The following is a 20,961-nucleotide window of genomic DNA, read 5'->3' as shown; positions in this document are numbered from 1 at the left end:
GAAACCAGTAACATTATTAATGTTCTTTATAAAAGATAAGCTATTTTAAGTATTTGCAAAGGTAACCAAAATTCAGATGTGGTGCATATTCTTTTGCTTAAATACACACACACATACACATACACATACACATTAAACAAAATGAGACACATTATTTTGCAATTTGTTTTTGTTCACTTAAAATTATGAACAGTTTTATGAACAGTATTGAATGAAGGAAAACTGCAAGGTACTAGAGATCATAAAATTCTTTATGATTTTAATAACTTTTTCTTTCCTCTAGCTTACTTTACTATAAGACAGTAATAACTCATAACACACAAAATATGTGTTCATCAACTGTTTATGTTATCAGTAAGGCTTCCAGTCAACAGTAGACTATTAGTAGTTAAATTTTTAGGAAATCAAGTTATACATGGATTTTCAACTGCATAGAGGAAGGAGGCAGGGGTCAGCACCCCTAATCTCCACATTTTCAAAGGTCAACTGTAATTAACTAAAAATGTACACCAAGACATTACTTTTTAGCATTTAAAAAATATCCTTACCTGTGCATATGTGCAGTTATGAAGTAATGCATTAATTGCATGCTAGTTACAGGAGTTAAAAGTATATGTACTTGGTCAGTCTAGATCATGTGAATCTACAAATGCTAAATGAATAATTATTGCTGGCACAAAAGTATTAGTAAGGTTTTTAATCATTATATATGAGCCTACAAGTACTATAGATTTGTATAATACATATGAGGGCAAAAATAATTATAGATATTCCATAAGAAAAATAGGCTTTAAAAGGTTGAGAAAATCAGCAGGTCTACTCCAGATAAAGTCATTATGCTCTCATATCTACTTTTCTACTGAAAGTTCCTCTCCATCTTGGTGATCTATTATTCTGAATAACTATTATTAAATAAAAGTGAAATGATACAATCTAAACGTGAAGAAAAAGTTAGAAAATATTTAGAAATTTTAAATTATAAAGGATGTTTAAAATAAGATTTGGATTTGAAACTTCCCATTTCTACCTCAAAGTCAGAAAACTTCTGTTAACCCAAAGTTTTCCATTTTATTTGTAATATCTAATTATAGAGTTATTCTAGATAATAAGGTCATAAAGGTATTGACTCGTCTTCTCCCCAACCTGACTATAAACTTAGTGAAGGCAGAAAAGGTTATTGTTATGGACTTTACCAAACAGACTTAGGTAAATCAGAAGATGGTTGTTACAAGGGAGCACACAATACTGTAGTTCTTTCCCCTTGAATAAACTGTGACTTTGTGAAACACAAGTCCCTATATGAACGCCTCCCCAGTTAGACTGCCAGCTTAAGGTAGGAACCCATCTTACCCTCTATGTTCCACAATGCCTGTAACAATAGTAGGTCCTTGATAAATGTGTAAATAATAAAGTATAAGACCTCTTTATCCTCCTTTCTTTAGATTAAGCTACTACCTACCACCAAATTACTAACTAACGTTATCAATGGGATTAGCATGCTCTAGGCATTAGTAACTCATCTAATTCTCACAACTTTATAATGTGGGCACTATTAGTATATTTCCATCTTAAAAATGAAAAAAAAAAAAAAAAAAGAAAAAGACACAGAGGGGTTCTAGGAATGATAGAGATGGGACTTGAACCTCAATAGTCTATTTCTAGAATCCAGGCCTTCAATCTGTACTCTATCATCAATCCTTAATACTTACTAAGTATCCATGACTAGAGTAGGATTCTGCAGAAATTTACAGAAGATACTGGAAATTCTCTATTCTGTTACTCACTCAATAAGTTGAGTGCCCTGTTATGAGCCAGACGTCATTCCAGGTTGTGGGAACACAGCAAAAAAACAAAACAGGAAAATCCCTAACCTCTCAGAACACAAAGGAATAATTAAAACACAGTATGTCACAAGGTAATAAACACTAGGGAGAAAAATTAAGAGGAAAGGGAGATAGAGAGTGTTGAGAAAGGTGGTTGCAATTTTAAAAACAGAGGTTAGAGAAGGTCTCAACAAGAGGCAACAGTTGAGCAAAGATCTCCGGGAGATGAGAAAAAGAAGCCATTGGGGCGCCTGGGTGGCGCAGTCGGTTAAGCGTCCGACTTCAGCCAGGTCACGATCTCACGGTCCGTGAGTTCGAGCCCCGCGTCAGGCTCTGGGCTGATGGGTCAGAGCCTGGAGCCTGTTTCCAATTCTGTGTCTCCCTCTCTCTCTGCCCCTCCCCCGTTCATGCTCTGTCTCTCTCTGTCCCAAAAATAAATAAACGTTGAAAAAAAAAAATTAAAAAAAAGAAAAAGAAGCCATTTAGATATCTGAGGGAGAAGTATTTCAAGACAGAAAAAACACTAAGTAAAAAAAAATTTTAATCAGTAATTCCCACATCATAGCCAAAAGGATAGCAAAACAAAGATCTCTCAATTCTCGTCTTTTAAAATGAGACCTGACTACAATTTGATAGAGCTCAGTATTCTAACATGTCCCTGAAGAAAAAAAAGTGCAGACTCTAGCCCATATTGTATCTCTGTGTGAACTGGAAAAAAGCAACTCTGCCTCCAGGTGAATGCTTCCCTGTACGAAGGCACACAGCTTGAAGACTGGAGTGTGGGTTGAATTTCAGACCCCACTTACTGTCTCAGCCAGATGTCCTTGGGCAGGGCACATCTTGAATGGCACTATGCAAAAGCCCTACAGAGAGATTCCTGCTACATGAAATAATTTTTCTTTTAATAAAAAAAAGGTCTATCTCGTTTCCAATTTTATTAAAAAGAGGCGGGGAAGGGGGAGGTGGTGGTGAGGGAGAATCTAGCACTGAAATACATTATGATGAGGAAACAATTTCAGGACATTTATAATCTTATAAATGAAGTACCTGTAAAATCTTATCAAAAAAAATTAGTGTATCTCTAGCTTAACCTCCCATAGTAAACTTCCATTAGAATTCAAGGAGTCATATTTCTGAAATATAATACCTAAAATAAAGAAAATTGATGAGGCTTATCCTGACAACATAAGAAAATTGCATGAACACCACATTTCTTTTCTCAGTTTCCAAATATTTAAAAATGATAACAAAACTAGGTATTATTTCTGTACAGTAGGACAGGAAATGTGTTCCTTAAATACATTTATTTCTTGTATAAATTACAGCCAAATTAATTTGAACTCTCCCACATGAAATTAACTTTATGAAACCAAAAACTTCTTTGCAAAAGGATTTTATCTGTATCTGGTTGGGTTTAGAACATTTGTAAGTGTGCTTACCATAATGCCTTGCCAATTAATTCTGGAAAAAAAAGTCTAACTGCAAGAGAAATGACCCAAAACACTCAGTAATCAAGAATACCTGATTATCAATGATTTGTCCAAGGTACATTCTTGGAACAAAAACAACAAAAACACTTTACAAATTTTACAAAAACTTTACAATTTTAATTTGGAGTACCCAATCTGTTTTGCTATTAACATTAAACTGAAGACTTACTTATTGTCACAATTAAAAACACTTCACAATGTTACTTTTTCACTGACAATACTTCACACCATTTAAAAGGTAGCTCTGTGTTTTTAAAAAACATACTATTAGCTAGGTTATCTAACATGTCCAGTTCATAAAGAATAAAAATCTGGTGCTCCTATAAGGTCTTTTGTTTATATTTTCTGGCACTATTTAGATTAAGCAAATAATTAACTTCTAGTTGAAAGTCATTTGTCATTAGTCATGAGAGCTATCCAAACAGTGATTAAAAAAAAAAAAACAACTTAGTTCAAAGTCTTATTATTTCTTTTTTCCTTCATAGTTCTGACTGGAGTTCAAAACCTGCTACTGATTTAACAACTGGTTCAAATAAATTTCCATCGTAAGTGTTAATTTGTATGTCCTGGCTTATATTTCATTAGGTTTGATGCTGGGAAATTATGAACGATCATTCAGAAAAAAATTAAAAGACACTAGGTTCAGCTATGTGAAAGTGAGGGTTTTTGAGAGAGAGGGACAGAGAGAATCCCAAGCAGACTCCACACCGCGAGTGCAGAGCCCAACGTGGCGCTCAAACTCATGAACCAGGAGATCATGACCTGAGCTGAAACCAAGAGTCGGACACTTAACTGACTGAGCCACCAACATGCCCCGAAGTGAGGGTTATAATACATTTCTGTTCTAACAGACTAACACATTTCTGTTATCTGATTCTCAATTCATTTGCTTAAGGAATGCTATGAGAACAAAAGAGGCAGAATTTAAATATTTACAAGCTCAGTAATAACTATAAGGACTTATTGCCTCTATCAAAACTAATATACACATTTAAAGAGCATCCAGAGAAGTTGTCTCTTGTGATTCTTTAATAGAGGAGAGCAATTTTGATAAATTGCTGATACTTTAAGCTGCTTGGGCCACTGGTTTACTTTCATTTCTATTAAGATACAAATTATGCTGATTTGCAACCTTAAATTTGCCCTTAGATTTGCACTTAGCCCATAATATCATCATTAACTGCCTAAAGTTTGTATTTTCTTGTAGTATACTAGTGCTTAAGTAGAAATACTAAAACTTACTAACTAGAATGTGAGTTCCATTTTTGTTGTCTTTGTTCACTAATGTATCCTTGGTACCTAGTACATAAGTGTGCTCAATATTTAAGTGGATGAATTTATTCCAAACCCACACCAAACCAAAATACTGAGAAAAAAAGGTTTTGAGATCTCAGTATGAGATTCTTATGTCTCCTGCCCCGTTATACAATCCTGTAAACATAAATAATGGCACATAAAATTAGTCATTGAAAGGTGAGCAAGAGATACTTTGTTAAACAAACTGCTGCACCTACTCTGGATGACAGTGACTGTTTCTCAAATTCCTATGCCTAAATAAGTTCTTCTGTTGCTTTTACATATTTTAAAGGTAGCTATAATATAATTATTAGTAAAGATGATTCTGTGAAGTGATAGATGAATATAATATTGGATTCTAATACTGGAACTCAATGACACCAAAGTGATCTTTACAAAACACAATACTGACAATGTTGCCTCATTCTTTAAAGCCCTTCAGCAGCAACTCAGGCACCTCATACATGGTAGGAGTGCAGGTTCTGAAATCAAAGTTTCTGAGTTCTTTGTATTCCATTTACTAGTCGTGTGGCCTTGAGAAAGTTACTTATTCTCTTCAAACTTCAATCTCTGTATTTGTAAAAGGAAGTAACAATACCTCAAAGAGTTGGAAGGATTAAATGAGATGACACATTCAAAGCATCATAGTAAGAAACTCAGTGCTAACTAATGTTATAATTATAGGAAGGAGTTCAAACTCCTTACTCTAAGTAAGTTCTCCTTGATTTGGCTAATGCTTGCTTAAACTTCTTCATTTGCCTTGCCCATGCTAAGTGATCACATCTACAGCTATTGGACCAAGGCTATCCAATCCTCTTTTATACTCCTAGGCTTCAGCCAAACTCATTAGCCTGTGGTTCCCAGCAGATACCCTCCAACAAGGTCAAGTATTCCCCCAACTTTTCAAGTCTGGCTCAAGCACCACACTTTGTTTTCTAAGAGGCCTTTCCTAACCTACCTCTAAGCTTAATTTCCCACTCACTTCCTTTTTGTCCCAGTGTACTCTGCATAATTCTTATCAACCTTCTTCAACTAAACTGTATGGTTTTTCAGAGCAGGGCCTGGGTCTCTTTCAACTCTGCATATCTCAAAGCACCCATACATTGCTTGGCACCATGTGGGAATTCCACAATTACTTATAGAATAAACAGTTGAATGTTTAGTCCCTTTACCACTGTGCTTTTTCAAACTTTTCCCTAAAAATGATATCAAGATAGAAAAAAATGCAAATTTCCTCAACAGTCTATCAAACTACCCTAAAGCAACCTGATTTATATATGAATTTTCTCAAGTTTTTGTTTGGTCTTATGTTTTCCTCTTAAAACTCATAAGAACTGTACATTCTATTCCAGGACGGACCTGCATTTGTTTCAACCTAGAACACCAAGCACCCTTCCCACCAAGTCCATTATTACCAGGCCTAAGACTCACCAGTATAGAAATGGAGGGAAGTAAGCTGTTAGCAGCACTGAAGAGATGATGAACCATATGTATAAGTCGTTAGACGAAGGAGAAGTGCCTATGCTCCAGTTATGAAAAACTGGCTAAAACTAGCAAGAGAAAATTGTGGAAGTGTCTGCTCCCCAAAGGAAGAAGCAGAGTTAGGATGGGATGGCATAAGAGCAAGAAGAGATTCTAAATAAACCCAGAATTCACAAAGAAAATGTTCTCAAAATTTGCATATGAACTGAGCTTGAAAGACTAAAGGTCAGAACTTATTGAGATAATAAAAAGATGCAGTTTTAGCAATGCCTACGTGTAAAGAGAAAGCACATTTGTCCATGCAGGGAATGAGAAAACAGATACTTGCCTTATGTTAAGTCAGAACATTATCTGAAGCAAACATGTAACTTCCTTGCAGAGTTCTCTTGAGCTTTTTCACTCTTTCCCTTCCTTATTTTTACAGACCATCTTCACACTGCTTCCTAGGCTTGGTTTAGTGTAGTTCCAAAGAGCCAAAATGTGTCTGATACACAGAAGGGTTTTTGGTCTGAGGATTTCTGTTTTTGAATGTCATAGAAATGTCTCTAGGCCCCAAAGCAACAATGCTAGAAAACCTTATGTTAATACATCACTAATTTATAATATTAACTATGAGTAGAGGAAAAAACTACTACCTCAGAATTTTGATATACTTTTAAAAAGTCATCTACAAAATTCTGAAAGTTAACTTGTTACCTTCTTAAAGTTCTTTCCATTTAACCTATAAACGAAAAATTTTGAACTATATTCTAATCCAGGGGTTGGCAAACTTTTTCTGTAAAGGGTAATCAAATAAATAATTTAGGTTTTGCCAGCAAAGAGGAAAAACCAAGGATACAATACAGAGATCTCTGTGGCAACTATTTAACTCTGCTCTTGTGACAAATTTTCATATGCCTTGAAATATTATTTTTATTATTTTTCAATTATTTACAAATATAAACTCACAGGTTATACCAAAATAGGTGGTGGGCCAGATAGGGCGCAAAGGCCACGGGCCCGAAGGCCAAAGGCCACCTCTTTTGAAGTCTAAGACAGACCTGAAAATACTGATAGTATGACTAAGAAACATTTTCCTTTTTTTTTTTTTTTTTTAATGCTTATTTTTTGAGAGAGAAAGAGAGAGAGAGAGAGAGAGAGAGAAAGGGAGGAGGGAAGAGGCAGAGAGAGAGGGAGACACAGGATCTGAAACAGGCTCTAGGCTCTGAGCTGTCAGCACAGAGCCCAACAGGGGATTCAAACCCACGGACCTTGAGATCATGACCTGATCCAAAGTCAGACACTTAATTGATGGAGACACTCAGGCACCCTGCAAAGTATTTTCGTATTTTCTTTCTTTCCTTCTTTCTTTCCTTCTTTCTTTCCTTCCTTCCTTCCTTCCTTCCTTTAATATGAAATTTATTGGCATATTGGTTTCCATACAACATCCAGTGCTTATCCTATTTTCCTATTTTCAAGAAAAAATATACATAAAAGGAAATGAAAAAAAGAGATATACAACAGTATACACAGTATGAGCCTAGCATTTGGAGAAAAAGTATGTGTGTATGTGTGTGCATGCATACATACATATCTACTCATACATAAGGGCAAACAAAGAACGAAAGTAATTAAAACAAAATGTTGACTATAGCATAAAGAGTAAGTTTTAGTTTCTTTTTTATAAGTGTTTTTATTTTCCAAATCTTCTACAACAAGCATATAATATACTTTTATGGTTAGAAAAAAAAAATCCTTATTTTTGACCTGAGTTTTTCGGATTTAAAATAATGTTCTTTCACATACCTTTGAGGGTTCGCACCTGGTTCTGCTTGAGTACAGAGCTTAAGAAGTGAGGTGATAAAGAGCCACTGAAAAATAGAGATAAGACAAATATGCTTATAAAAATCTTTATTTCACTTTTTATAGAACTTAGTCACAAACACAACTAATTTATACAATAAAAAACACAAACTATTTTTACCTTGTTTTCTTTGCTAATACTATTCAGTTTAGGAAGAGTCTGCCAAAGCAGAAAGAGCATTAGATCCAAGATTAAATCACAACTATTTGGATGTTCTTAGGCAAAATAATTAATTTCTTAGTTTCTTCATCTGTAAAATAGGAATAATTAAACCTGCCACACAGGGTTGCTGTGATGATTAAATAATAATAATGCATTTAAAATGCCTGTAACAATAGATAATACATAATAGTTACTATTTGGTTTTGTGTTGGATGCTTAAGTTTGATGATATTAATATAGGTGTTACCACAGAAATGAAAGCATTTATCAAAACAAATGTGTAAATAGAACTGTATGGTTCCTGATTTTATTAATAAATATCAATATCAAACTAATCTTGCTATATTCATAAAAACACCAGCAGTTTGGGCTTTTTTAATTCCAAAAATTAAAGCATTTTGGGGACACACTATTCCTGTTCTTTGGAATTTGTGATAGCATAAAAAAATCTGTTTTGCTGGGGTGCCTGGGTGGCTCACTTGGTTAAGTGTCCAACTCCTGATTTTGGCTCAGGTCACGATCTCACTGTTATGAGTTTGAGCCCTACATTAGACTCTGCATGTAGCCTGCTTCTCTCTCTCTCTCTCTCTCTCTCTCTCTCTCTCTCCCTCTCTCTCTCAAAAAAAATATCTGTTTTGCTAAGTAAATTATAAGTCTATTTTCTACTCACAGTTTCACATACACTTTATTTCATTGCCTTCCTCAACTCACCAATTATGACATGAAAGGGCTACACAAAGGCGTATCAGATGGAATCATCATTTTGCCAACAATGAAAAAGAAAATGTTTCTAAAAATATTAAGATAATGTTTTAAAGTAAAAAATTAGAATCTTTATGGTGTCATTTATGTATGTTTTTAAACCACAAATCATTTTTATTTAACATCTAAACATATGATAAAGCTAAAAAGTACAAACATGAAAATGCAACATATCAAAGGCACAGTAAAGTGCATATTTGATGGTAAAGTGTCAATTCTCTCATTTAATCTTTAAAAAAAAAGCAGAGCTAAATAACACACACAAATGACCAAAAGCAGAACTTACCATTAGTTTCCAAATTAATTTTTTTAACTAGTATACCTCATAAGCACCAACATTAACTAATAAAGAGAAGATACTAAGTTCCAAATAAGCACCAACATTAACTAATAAAGAAGATACCAAGTTTCAAACAAGGCTATAAACTCTGATGACTTCTTTTCTAGGTTTCATTTCATACAGACAAACTACTCAATAATTCTTGTGACAATAATCCTTCTAATCTACTAGTATAGTAAATAAACTTAAAATCTCAATGAGTATATAAATATATTACTGATTGCAACTTTAGCCTTACTAATTTTTTACTGTATTTTGGGTACAACAAGGTCTCTAAAAGTTAATTAATAATAGTTCAAGAAATTAAACATTGCATTAAATACTGATTAATTGTAGCTTTCTCCTTCCTTTTGTGTATGTTTGAAATTTTCCATTTAGTCTTTTATTAAAAAGCCTCTAAAATTTTCCAAAAAAGAAATTAACCATTGTTAGGCTACCCTCAAAAGTAACTCAACGAAGTCTGGCATTTTCAATTCAAATGAATGTACATAATAGAATTAAAAAAACCAGATTCTTTAGGAAAAGGAAACAAAACCAGATTTGAGGTACCATTTTCAGCTTTGACTTAAATGGGAAAGCTATAAGATCAATAGGAGTCACTGAGTTTGAAAACAAAACCCAAGGAAATACATTACAATTATATTCACCAGCAAAAACGAAATGAATAAAAAAACTCAAAGCATTATTCGGCTTGTCAGACATTTTAAAATTTGAGACTCTGAACATAATTTTCAAAATAGTAAATGTGGTGTGAAAGAAAACCAAACTTAAAATAGAAAAAAAATATAAATATACATATAAAACTGTTACAGTGACAAACCATTAATCACCTTACTTTAGAAAGTTTATATATACTTTTAATTTGTCTTGTCTTTAGTATGCATTTGTATTGCAGACAATTAAAATAATTTAAACCTTTTGTACCTAGAATCATATTATAACTTTCTTTACATACCCAGTAGGGTGTATTTTCCAGAATTTATGTTTTTACCTATCAAATATCCTATTTCCTAATAACAAAAAGTTAGATATAAGTGAAAATGCCTTAGGCTAATGTCTTACCCCATATATTGGTCTCCATACAATAAAAAAAACCACACAGAAAACCTTACAACTTCGTTAAGTTTTGGTATCTCACACAATGAAATCTTATAAATCACCATTGACACTTTTATGGAAGATCCTGTACCTTTGTGGAGATGCAGGAGGGGTGTAGAATGTTAATGCTGAGGAAAAAGGTTGCTTCTTCAGTGCCTGCATAAGGTTGGGTTTATATTCTGGATCAACACACCATAAGGAACCTTTCCCATTAACCTAAAATAAAATACACAAGAATTATTTACCTGGAATCTTTAAGACCTACACAATCAGTGCCTGGATGTTTTTACTAAATGTGTGGGGGCAAAAAACCCTACAGTACCTTTTGAGTAGAAAGCAAAGGTTGAAATAAGCTTGCTATAAATGCATTGTGTGATTAAAAGCCCTGGAGGCAGATCTCCAGCTCTGCCATTTACCTGCTACGTGACCTTAGGAAAGTTAACCAACTCCTATCTCTCCAAGACACTCTCCATTCCTTCATTTGGAAGGTAGGGATGAGAACACGACCTACTTTATAGGACTGTTATGGATTAAATTATGCATAAGGGGCAGTACACAGTGCCTGGCACAGAGAGCCACAGGACATGCCAATCACTTCATTGTCTGTGAGAATGGTACAACCCCAGGAAGTACAGTGAAGAGCACGAAGGACTATACAATGTGGTCCTCCACATGCTAAGTTGTAACAAATGGAAGCCGTTATAGGAAAAACAGAAAGAAAAGGAAAAATTAAGCTTTCTATGCAGCATCATTTCCCCAAAAGTAATAAGCAGTATATCAAATGATACATCAAAAAATAATTCTCATTTTTAATGGTATTAACAGTAATATTTAAGTTAGCATTTAAAGTAAAATTTAGGGGCGCCTGGGTGGCTCAGTCGGTTAAGCATCTGACTTCAGCTCAGGTCATGAGCTCATGAGTTTGAGTGAGTTTGAGCCCCATGTCAGGCTCTGTGCTGGCAGCTCAGAGCCTGGAGCCTGGATTCTGTGTCTCCCTCCCTCTCTCTGCCCTTCCCTTGCTCGCACTCTTGTCTTTTTCTCTTTCTCAAAAATAAACATAAAAAAATAAAGTAAAATTTAAATTTAAAATGCAAATGATTTAATGAAAAGCACAGTAGAAGCCTCAGGGTGGTAAATCAACAACTGAGTATGGAAAAGACTCCTATAAAAGATAATGAAGAGGAAGGAAGCATTATTAGCCCTTAGAGGATTTAAGTTACAACATTTGAGGGACTTTTAGATAATACGGCAAGGAACATATGAACCCAGATGCCAGTGAAATAATCAACAGAATCTAAAAATTATGTAATTTGTATGATTACTAGAAACTGAAGAAACCATAAACAAAAGTGCCTGCTAAATTTCAAATGGGAGCTGCCTGAAGGAAGGGCTTGAGTGATCCACAGTTGGCCCCATGTGAAGGACCAGCTTACAGGAAGGTAGGTGGACCTGATACCTGAAAAACCTCACTAATATTATCTAACATACAGAGAAAAGGCTAGGCTATGGGATAATTCCTTCAAATAGGTTTGAAAAATACTGCACATTTTACTTCTCTCCTTCTTAGAAGGTCACACTACATATTAGCAGGTTAAGGGATCTAAATATTTCTGCCATTAAGTCAGTTTTATATGGTTTCCTAAAATTATCCAACACAGAACTTCCTTCTCTCAGGTAATATTTGAGGAAGCTTGTGTTCTGTGGAACACCTGTGAGAAAAATTGATGTAATTAGTGAATTTTTATAGAATACACTTTCAAAATATTAATGGAAAAAACTATAAACATTGATTAGGCCATTAAGAATAATAAATTTCCTTTTAAAGATCACAATTTTAGGAGCACCTGGGTGGCTAAGTGAGTTAAGTGTCTGATTCTTGATTTGGGCTCAGGTTATGATCTCATGTTTTGTGAGATGGAGCCCTGCATTGGGCTCTGTGCTGATGGCATGGAGCCTGCTTGGGATTCTTTCTCCCTCTCTCTGTCCCTCCCCTGCCCATGTGCACTCTTTGTCTCAAGATAAATTGAAATATCTGAAACCAGCTTTTATCATATCTGGGGAGGGGGGTATTATTATAATGTTATATAATAGAAATAATGAAAATAAAATTGATAAATTGATAACTAAAAATTAGGAAAATAAGGGAACTGACAAATCAAGAGAGTATTCTAAAAAACCATCAAAATATTATACATCCTAGTTGAGGTAGTCAAAGGAAATAAATGAAGGACTTTAGGAGCTGTGAGATCACCTGCTAACTCTTCCTTCAGGATAAATCTTTACTACTTCCTTTTTTTTTTAAATTTTTTTTCTTTTCTTTTTTTTTTTTTTTTTTGAGACAGAGAGAGAGAGAGAGAGAGAGAGAGACAAAGCACAAGCAGAAGAGGGGCAGGAAGAGAGGGAGACACAATAAGAAGAAGGCTCTGTGCTATCAGCAGAGAGCCCGACACAGGGCTCAAACCCACAAACTGTTGAGATCATGACCTGAGCCAAAGTTGGACACCCAACCAACTGAGCCATTGGCGCCCCTATCCTTTCCTATTTCCTTAGCTGAACATCCCTAACTGCACGTCCTGAACAGTAGCTAGATGATAAATATATCCATACACATGTACCGTATCCACACATAGCCTTTACACAAAACTCCACAGCCATGCAAGAAGAAGATCCAAATTCAATCTCATCCCACTTCCCCAGAGCTAAACACTACTTGTACAGTGGTTAAGAGTGTAAGCCTTGGAACCATTTTGCCTCCTTTGGAATCCTGGTTTTGTCACTTAAGAGCTGTGTAATCTTCAGAAAAATGTCTATGTTCAAAATATAACTATATAAAACATAGTACCTATTTCAAGAATTACTGTATTGTAAGAGTTAATTCACATAAAGTGCTTAGAACACTGTCAGACAATAAGTACTCATTAAACATTGGCTACTGCTATTGATATATGTTCATTTTCTTTGTAGTGTTTTAAATTTTTTTTTAAATGTTTATTATTTTTGAGAGAGAGACAGAGCATGAGTAGGGGAGGGGCAGAGAGAGAGGGAGACACAGAATCCAAAGCAGACTCCAGGCTCTGAGCTGTCAGCACAGAGCGCAGCGCAGGGCTTGAACTCACGGACTGCGAGATCATGACCTGAGTGGTAGTTGGATGCTTAACCAACAGAGCCACCCAGACACCACTCTCTTTGTAGTTTTAAAAACTGTTCCTGTTTCCTCTAGTCTAATAGCATGCAAGTTTGTTTTTCTGTTTCTAGTCTACTAGATATTGGCATTAAATTTTAACAAATATTTTTGAAGATTTTTTCTCTACAAGTGTTGAAAATCAACCATAAGGTATATAATCTTCTCTTCTCCCACCATGTGACGTTCAAAACTTCCTTAGAACTCATAAGATTAGTGAGTTTCAAACTGTTAAATTTTTTTTCATATTATACCTTTCTATTTCAAAAGCCCTTTGTTAAAATTTGAATTACACTTCATAATTAAATTAACAATTACTTGGACAACAATAAAATTTATGCGTGTTCTAGTCCCCTGTCTCCTTTTTGTTTATACAAAATCCTATATGATATAAGCTGTTATGATTGCTGAAGATTTTACATGATGAATTCCAGAGTGTTTCCATGTCCCAAATTCTTTGTCAAGATAATATTCTATTACTGAGGCTCTTTTATCTTCTGAACATCGTGTCATAATTATTAGAGTAGAATGGCATAATATAAGAACACTGTTCCACAGGTATAAATAGTAAGGTCTTAATCATTGCTTATTGATTGGCAATGTGATATTGGACAAAACATTTAATCTCTAAGAGTCAGTCGTCTTACTCATATTTTATTCATAAAATAAAAAACCAGGCCACTTTACTGAGTTGTGAGGAGATTCGAATAAGGTAATTTATATGTGACACAGAGCTGGAAAATAAGTGAATACTTATTTCTAGGGGTTATTCTGAAATTGGCATAAAGTAAGAGTTTATATGGTTTAGTAACAGTATATTCCTCTAAGAGGGAGTTAAAAAAATCAACAATAAGAACAAAAATCAATTAGTTCTGAGTAAGACAGTAAAGGTAGTAAAGAACAAGGAATAAACTAAATTTTGAAGGGAAAATAGCTCTTGTCTTAGAAAAACTATGAGTGTTAGGCAGTTTTTAACATCCTAGCAACCCAGATGTATAGGCAAAGAAAAACCATGGGTGTCATACCATACTGTAATACAGAAAGAAACATACCATACTATTAGATGAAACTTTTCCTGGTCGTCAGCAGCAAAATACCACATGGACTATATATTAAGTATTTGAAATCTTGATTTGTTTTTCAAAGGAAGTCAAATTTTATATACGTATTTTTGGATTAAGTGACGAAATTTCTTAAATTAAATATATTTTCAGTCACTTGGCCCAAATTATAAATATGTTTCAATGATAGGGAAATAAAACTTTAAAACATTAGCACCCACAACATCCTTTGCCCCAACCCACTTCAGTTTCATATAGAAAAGATATGTCTGGATTATTTTTCATATATTGACTAAGACAATTATGTTAAGAATGTTAGTCATGTTCTATCTTGGTATTCCTGAGATTACACTCTTAGAAACTGTTTTGTTCAATAATCTACTTTTCAAATTCAATCGTGAGAATTACAAATCGTTTTGAACATAGCAGAATTGCTATTTCCTTGAAATAGTAAATTGGAAGAACTGGTACTGAAAACCTGCAGTTCAGGGCAGTTCAGTATCTTGAGTAAGGTCTCCAAATAACAGTCTGGTTTATGTTACCATGGCAGCATTTCCTTTCACTGGGTCTGTTCACAAACTATCAGTAACAAGAGATAAAACTATGTATTTGCTAACATTATGTTTTAAGATCTTCAGGAAAGAAAAATTTATTTTAAACTCTTACTTAAAAACCTTGCCCTTTTATTACTGTGCTTAGAAGACAGAACACAAATAATAAAGAGTTTCAGATGTTAAGTATTATTTTAAACTAAATTTGCCTATAACAAAATAAATCTTCTGTGCAATGGAAACAGGAAATGTGCATTCTCTCATTTACTATTTTGCATTGTGGAACTCTAAGGCGTCTGGACTTACTTGTTAAAGAACCACTGAAGGTGCTGAAGACATAAGGAAAATACTAAGAAATGACCTTTAAAAAGATCTAAGTGTTAGTTGTAATGAAGAGTTTGGGAGAAACGGCAATGTTCACTATTTCTGAAATGTTTTTATGTACTTGCCCTGTGCATTTTAATAGACTCCCCTCAAATACCTTTTCTGTGGTTAAAAAAAAAAAAAAAAGAATTAAAAAGAATTAACTAATTAAAAAGGGCATTCATAACTCTTGTTTATAGCTTCCAGTATGAACTTTTATAGTGGTTGGCATGACTTCTTTCCTGGAATTCAGCTATTGAAGGGAGTCATCACTATGCAAATCTACAGACTAAAATTGTACTAAACCAGGCAAAATTTCTAACTTCATGTTTCCCAGCTAAAATTCCAGTTACGGTATTTTAGTTTGGCTTTATAAAAATTTAGGAAAGTAGATATAAGACCTAGATATTTAAATATTTAAAACATGAAACCTAAACCCAAGCAAAAAAAAAAATATATCACATTTAACTTTTATAAATACTGAGGCAGATAAATACCAAGCCAAGATTTTTAGACCTCTCTATTGAGAGCAGTAACTATGGTATGGATGACAGTGAAGGAAAGCTAATCAGCAGCCATCCAGCTGGTTGAGTATCATTTCCACTTTTTAGTTTGACCCAGACCTTGCCATCTTGCCTTTTTTCTGAGATTATCATCTATAGATAAGAGATATTCATCAGAAAAGTGCTGTCAAGGTCGCCAAATTCAATTCCAACATTTACTGGAAGTAAGTATAATTTACTTGCCTTCTGCATATTACAAGAGAAACACAGTCATTTTGAAACACTAATTCAAGAAGTATTTCATACATAAAAAAAAAAAAAAATCCACAAGCATTCCCAATCCTACTTGAATGTATCACACTTTCTGTCCAAATTTCAGACATTTAAGCAGGCTACTGATTTTTGAGAAGACCATCACCTGCCTTTCTCTCCTCTCTGACCTCAATTGTGACAGCTTGCTAATTTTTGTCCCAATATATTACAATTTCTCTATTTATCCTCATATTCTTTATTATCTCATAAGATGATTTATTTCTCTTTGTCACACTCTCCTTGTACTCTGTAATACTCTTCTTTCTTTCTCTGAGCACTCAAAAATGTTCAGGTTAATTATGTAAATAACACACACATTTACAAATTATGGTCAAGAACAAGTCCCTTTTGATCACTACCACAAATCAAACCACACTGGACATATTATTTTGCAACTTTTATTACAAACAATACCATAGTGAATATCATATACATCTCCTTGCATGCAAGTATGAATGTTACTCTAGGGAAGAAATCAGAATCTAATCCACTACATCAAAATATATGCACATTTCTAATTTTAATAATTGTAGTCAACTTGCCCACAAAAATGGTCATACTCATTTATACTCATATCAGTAGTGTGAAAATATTATTGTTTCCCCTATCCTTATCTAATTTGATATTACCAAACATTTAAAATTTTTGCATTCTAATGGGTATAAATTACTTTTGGGGTTATTTTAGTTTGTATGTCCCTGACAACTTGTGAGGATGAATATCTTTGCCTGCTTATTGACCATTTATATTTCCTCCTCTGTTAATTGCCTGTTCATATTCTTGTCCATTTTTCTATTAGTTTTCTTTTTCTTATTGAATTAGATGAGTTCGTTACACACAGTGGTGTGCTGCTCACTGTAAACATCTCCCATCAACATCACATTTAATGACATAATACTGGTAGCTTGAAACTGGCCATGATGGAAATATTTATACCATGAAAATTCTGAGAACCTACATCCCCACCTACTCAATCCTTCAACATTTACCAGCACGCCATATTTTGAATCCTAATCTGTTGGCTGCTACTTGTCTCAATCACATCTTAGCAATCATTTTCAAGTTTTTGCAATATTTGATATTGTTGCTCATTCACACTTAAACTTACCCTCTTTAGATTCCATTACAACACACTTTTCCTAGATTTTTCTATTGAAAATCATTGCTGCTGATGACTTCAAAACTTAGAGCTTCAATCCCACATTACCACTATTCCTGTACCATACTTCTAAGTACCTAGTAGACATTTCCCCTCTTATGTCCCACCATAAGTATAAACACAATAGGTCTAAGACTAGTAAATAATTAAGTGATACAATTCAAAATAAAATCTAACAATGCACATTGGAACGAACATATCCAACATTTCTAAAACTTTCAGTCATCTGAAAGGAAAGTTTGACTGAGAACTGGGGGAATTTGCCTCCAAGATGGTTCACTCACATGGCTGTTGGCAAGAGGCTGCTTAAATGTTCTTATGATATGGCAGCTGGGTTCCCCCACAGCTTGTTATCCAAGAGCGCAAGATGGAAGCCATAGTGGCATTTATGACCTAGCCTCAAAAGGCATGCTCCAGCATTTCCACAATATCCTCTTAGTTACACAACTCAGCCCTATTCATTATTGGCAGGAACTCTACCAGGGCATGAATACTGGAAGGTAGGGCTCATTTGGGGTTTTCTATGACAGAGATTGATCCTTTGAAATTACTGAAGCTTTTTCAATGGCCTAACACATAGTTGGTCTTCATAAATATTCCATATGTAGATGTGTTAGATAGCAACATGTTACAAAAGATAACTAATACAACCTCCTTTAAGTTAGCTGTAAGATGATGATGTGTCCTGATGTCTTGCTACTCATGGACTAATGGCACCAGGATCAACGGGGAACTAAGAGTACAAGACAAGTGAAAGAACTGAACTCTAAAGTATGACAAAGTCCTATGAGGAGAGATTGAACATATGCAATGTTTTATCTTTGGGAGAGCACAAATAAAGTGGTGGTCATAAAATAAGGTTAAAAAATAAAACTACTCAAATTTTAACAAATTCTTTTTTTTAAAAAAGGTTTTATTTTGAGAAAGAGAGAAAGAGACAGTGTGAGAGAGCAGGGGAGGGGGAGAGAAAGAGAGAGACAGACAGACAGACAGACACCCAAGCAGGTTCTGTATGTACAGCATAGAGCCTGATGCAGGGCTTGATCTAATGAACTGTGATATCATGACCCGAGATGGATGCTTAACCAACTGAGCCATTCAGGCACCCCAATTTTAACAAATTCTTTTTGACAAGAGTTGGACGCTTAACCAACTGAGCCATTCAGGCACCCTTGTTTTTTTTTTTTAATTTTTTTTTTTTCAACGTTTATTTATTTTTGGGACAGAGAGAGACAGAGCATGAACGGGGGAGGGGCAGCGAGAGAGGGAGACACAGAATCGGAAACAGGCTCCAGGCTCTGAGCCATCAGCCCAGAGCCTGACGCGGGGCTCGAACTCTCTGACCGCGAGATCGTGACCTGGCTGAAGTCGGACGCTTAACCGACTGCGCCACCCAGGCGTCCCTCAGGCACCCTGATTTTAACAAATTCTTAAAAGCCAAGAATGAGCTAGCAAGATAACTGAGCATCCTGGGATATCTACTCGCCAGAATTTTTCTATGAGTCTCCATCCAATGCTCCAGAGGAAGACTGGAGGCAGTGAGAAATACCCTTGGAGATGATGATGGGATGTGCAGAACATACTAAGGTTTAAGCCTGGAGCAAGAATATCAGGCAAAGCTCATCCATGTTCCAGGCCCTAAATGAGCACAAGATGAGATGAGGTGTCACTGTGGGACAGGCACAAAAACTGGACAAAACTCCACTATGAAGCCAAAGCTGCCTGCCACTAAGAGACAGGCAAAACATCCTTTTCATCCCAGTCCCAGACAACGGATGACTGCTGCTGGGAGAGAAATACGAAACTCAGCTATCCTCACACTTTACTGACACTAGGCAATGGCCATGTGTCATTAGGTAATGGGCAGGAAATCTGCTCATGCCCAGATGATACAAAGCAGAGATATACTTCCACTGAGAAAGGAAATGGTCACTCACTTATACCCAGGACCGTCCACTGATAGTAGGCAGAGTTTATTTACCATGATAGGAATGAGCAGGAAATTGGCCTGAGCTCTGAACAGTGCTATCCAATAGGACTTTCTACAGTGACAGAAATATCATATATCTGTACTGTCCAATATGCCAACCACTAGCCACATGTAGATAACTGGCTACTGATAAGTGCGGCCCTAGACTCTTCTCTGAGTAGATGGGAGAGACTGTCTGCTCCCAGGGGAAGCAAGCAAAGTCCTACTTTTGAGACAGGCATAAGAGCCTGCTTAATACTAAAACTAGAACAGAAGAATCAAGAAACTCATGTTCCCACCTCAAGAGCCTCATACCAAGTAACAAGCAATTGTTATGGGAGGGAAAAGAGCACAGACAGAAATAACTAACTCTCCTCCTGCCCCCAAACGTATCACAAGCTGAAAGATGAAGGTAGAGCAAAAATGCTAAGGAACATCATCTAACACTCCAGGACTTTCACTAAGCACAAAGTATTAGCAGTCCACTTCTACATGAATTTGAAGCCTGTGGTATTCTGAAGGTAATTATGACAACCACAAAACCCAAACCCAGCCCAATTATTTACAAAGATTGACCAACACCTGTTTCACACTAACAGACAAAAGTAGAGGCATGTCTATTTCTGAATAGAAATATTATTTGCCTCAGTCTCTACCATTCTTTTTTTTTTTTTTTTTTAATTTTTTTTTTTTCAATGTTTATTTATTTTTTTGGGACAGAGAGAGACAGAGCATGAACGGGGGAGGGGCAGAGAGAGAGGGAGACACAGAATCGGAAACAGGCTCCAGGCTCTGAGCCATCAGCCCAGAGCCCGACGCGGGGCTCGAACCCACGGACCGCGAGATCGTGACCTGGCTGAAGTCGGACGCCCAACCGACTGCGCCACCCAGGCGCCCCTCTACCATTCTTTTATAAATAATGTTTGACATTTAATCCAAAATTAGGAAACACACACAGAAACAGGAGATAAAACACTCAACAAAACCAAACACAGAGATGGATGAGATAATGAAATTATCAGACAGACACCATATCTATAATTAATATGTTTATGGATCTAGCGGGAAATTTTAGCAGAAAGATGGAGACTAATTTTATTGTTATTTTTTAAATGCTTATTTATTTTTCAGATAGCACAAGCAGCATAGGGGCAGAGAGAGAGAGAGAGAGAGAGAGAGAATCCCAAGCAGGCTCCATAGTATCAGTACACAGTCCAACACAGAGCTTGAACTCATGAACTTTGAGATCACGACCTGAGCTAAAATCAATTTGGCTGCTTAACTGACTGAGCCACCCAGGTGCTCCAAGATGGAGACTACTTTTAAAAAGGCAAATAGAAGGGGGCACCTGGGTGGCTCAGTCAGTTGGGCATCAGACTTTGGTTCAGGTCATGATCTCACAGTTCATGAGTTCAAGCCCCGCATTGGGCTCTGTGCCAACTGCTCAGAGCCTGGAGACTGCTTCGGATTCTGCGTCTCCCTTTCTCTCCACCTCTCCCCCACTCATGCTGTCTCTTCCTCTCTCTGAAAAAAAAAAAATTAAAAAAATTAAAGATAAAAAAATAA

At 35.6% G+C, this 20,961-nt stretch overlaps 1 protein-coding gene across 4 annotated transcripts in view; it reads right to left on the bottom strand.

Annotated features, from left to right (window-relative positions):
* The window catches only part of FOXN2 (forkhead box N2), a 76,247-nt gene that overhangs the window by 15,661 nt on the left and 39,625 nt on the right, over positions 1 to 20,961 (bottom strand). For all 4 annotated transcript variants that reach the window (XM_045445974.1, XM_045445977.1, XM_045445975.1 and 1 more), the window contains exons 3-4: positions 10,388 to 10,512; positions 7,877 to 7,941 (exon numbers count right to left, since the gene is read on the bottom strand). In XM_045445974.1, coding sequence (XP_045301930.1) covers positions 7,877 to 7,941; positions 10,388 to 10,512 — 190 coding nt within the window. The remainder of the gene's footprint in view (positions 1 to 7,876; positions 7,942 to 10,387; positions 10,513 to 20,961) is intronic.

The sequence above is a fragment of the Leopardus geoffroyi genome, chromosome A3, assembly GCF_018350155.1.
Source record: "Leopardus geoffroyi isolate Oge1 chromosome A3, O.geoffroyi_Oge1_pat1.0, whole genome shotgun sequence".
NCBI lineage: Eukaryota > Metazoa > Chordata > Mammalia > Carnivora > Felidae > Leopardus > Leopardus geoffroyi.
Note: the sequence above shows the minus strand (reverse complement) of the source record. Positions and strands in the feature narration are given on the sequence as shown.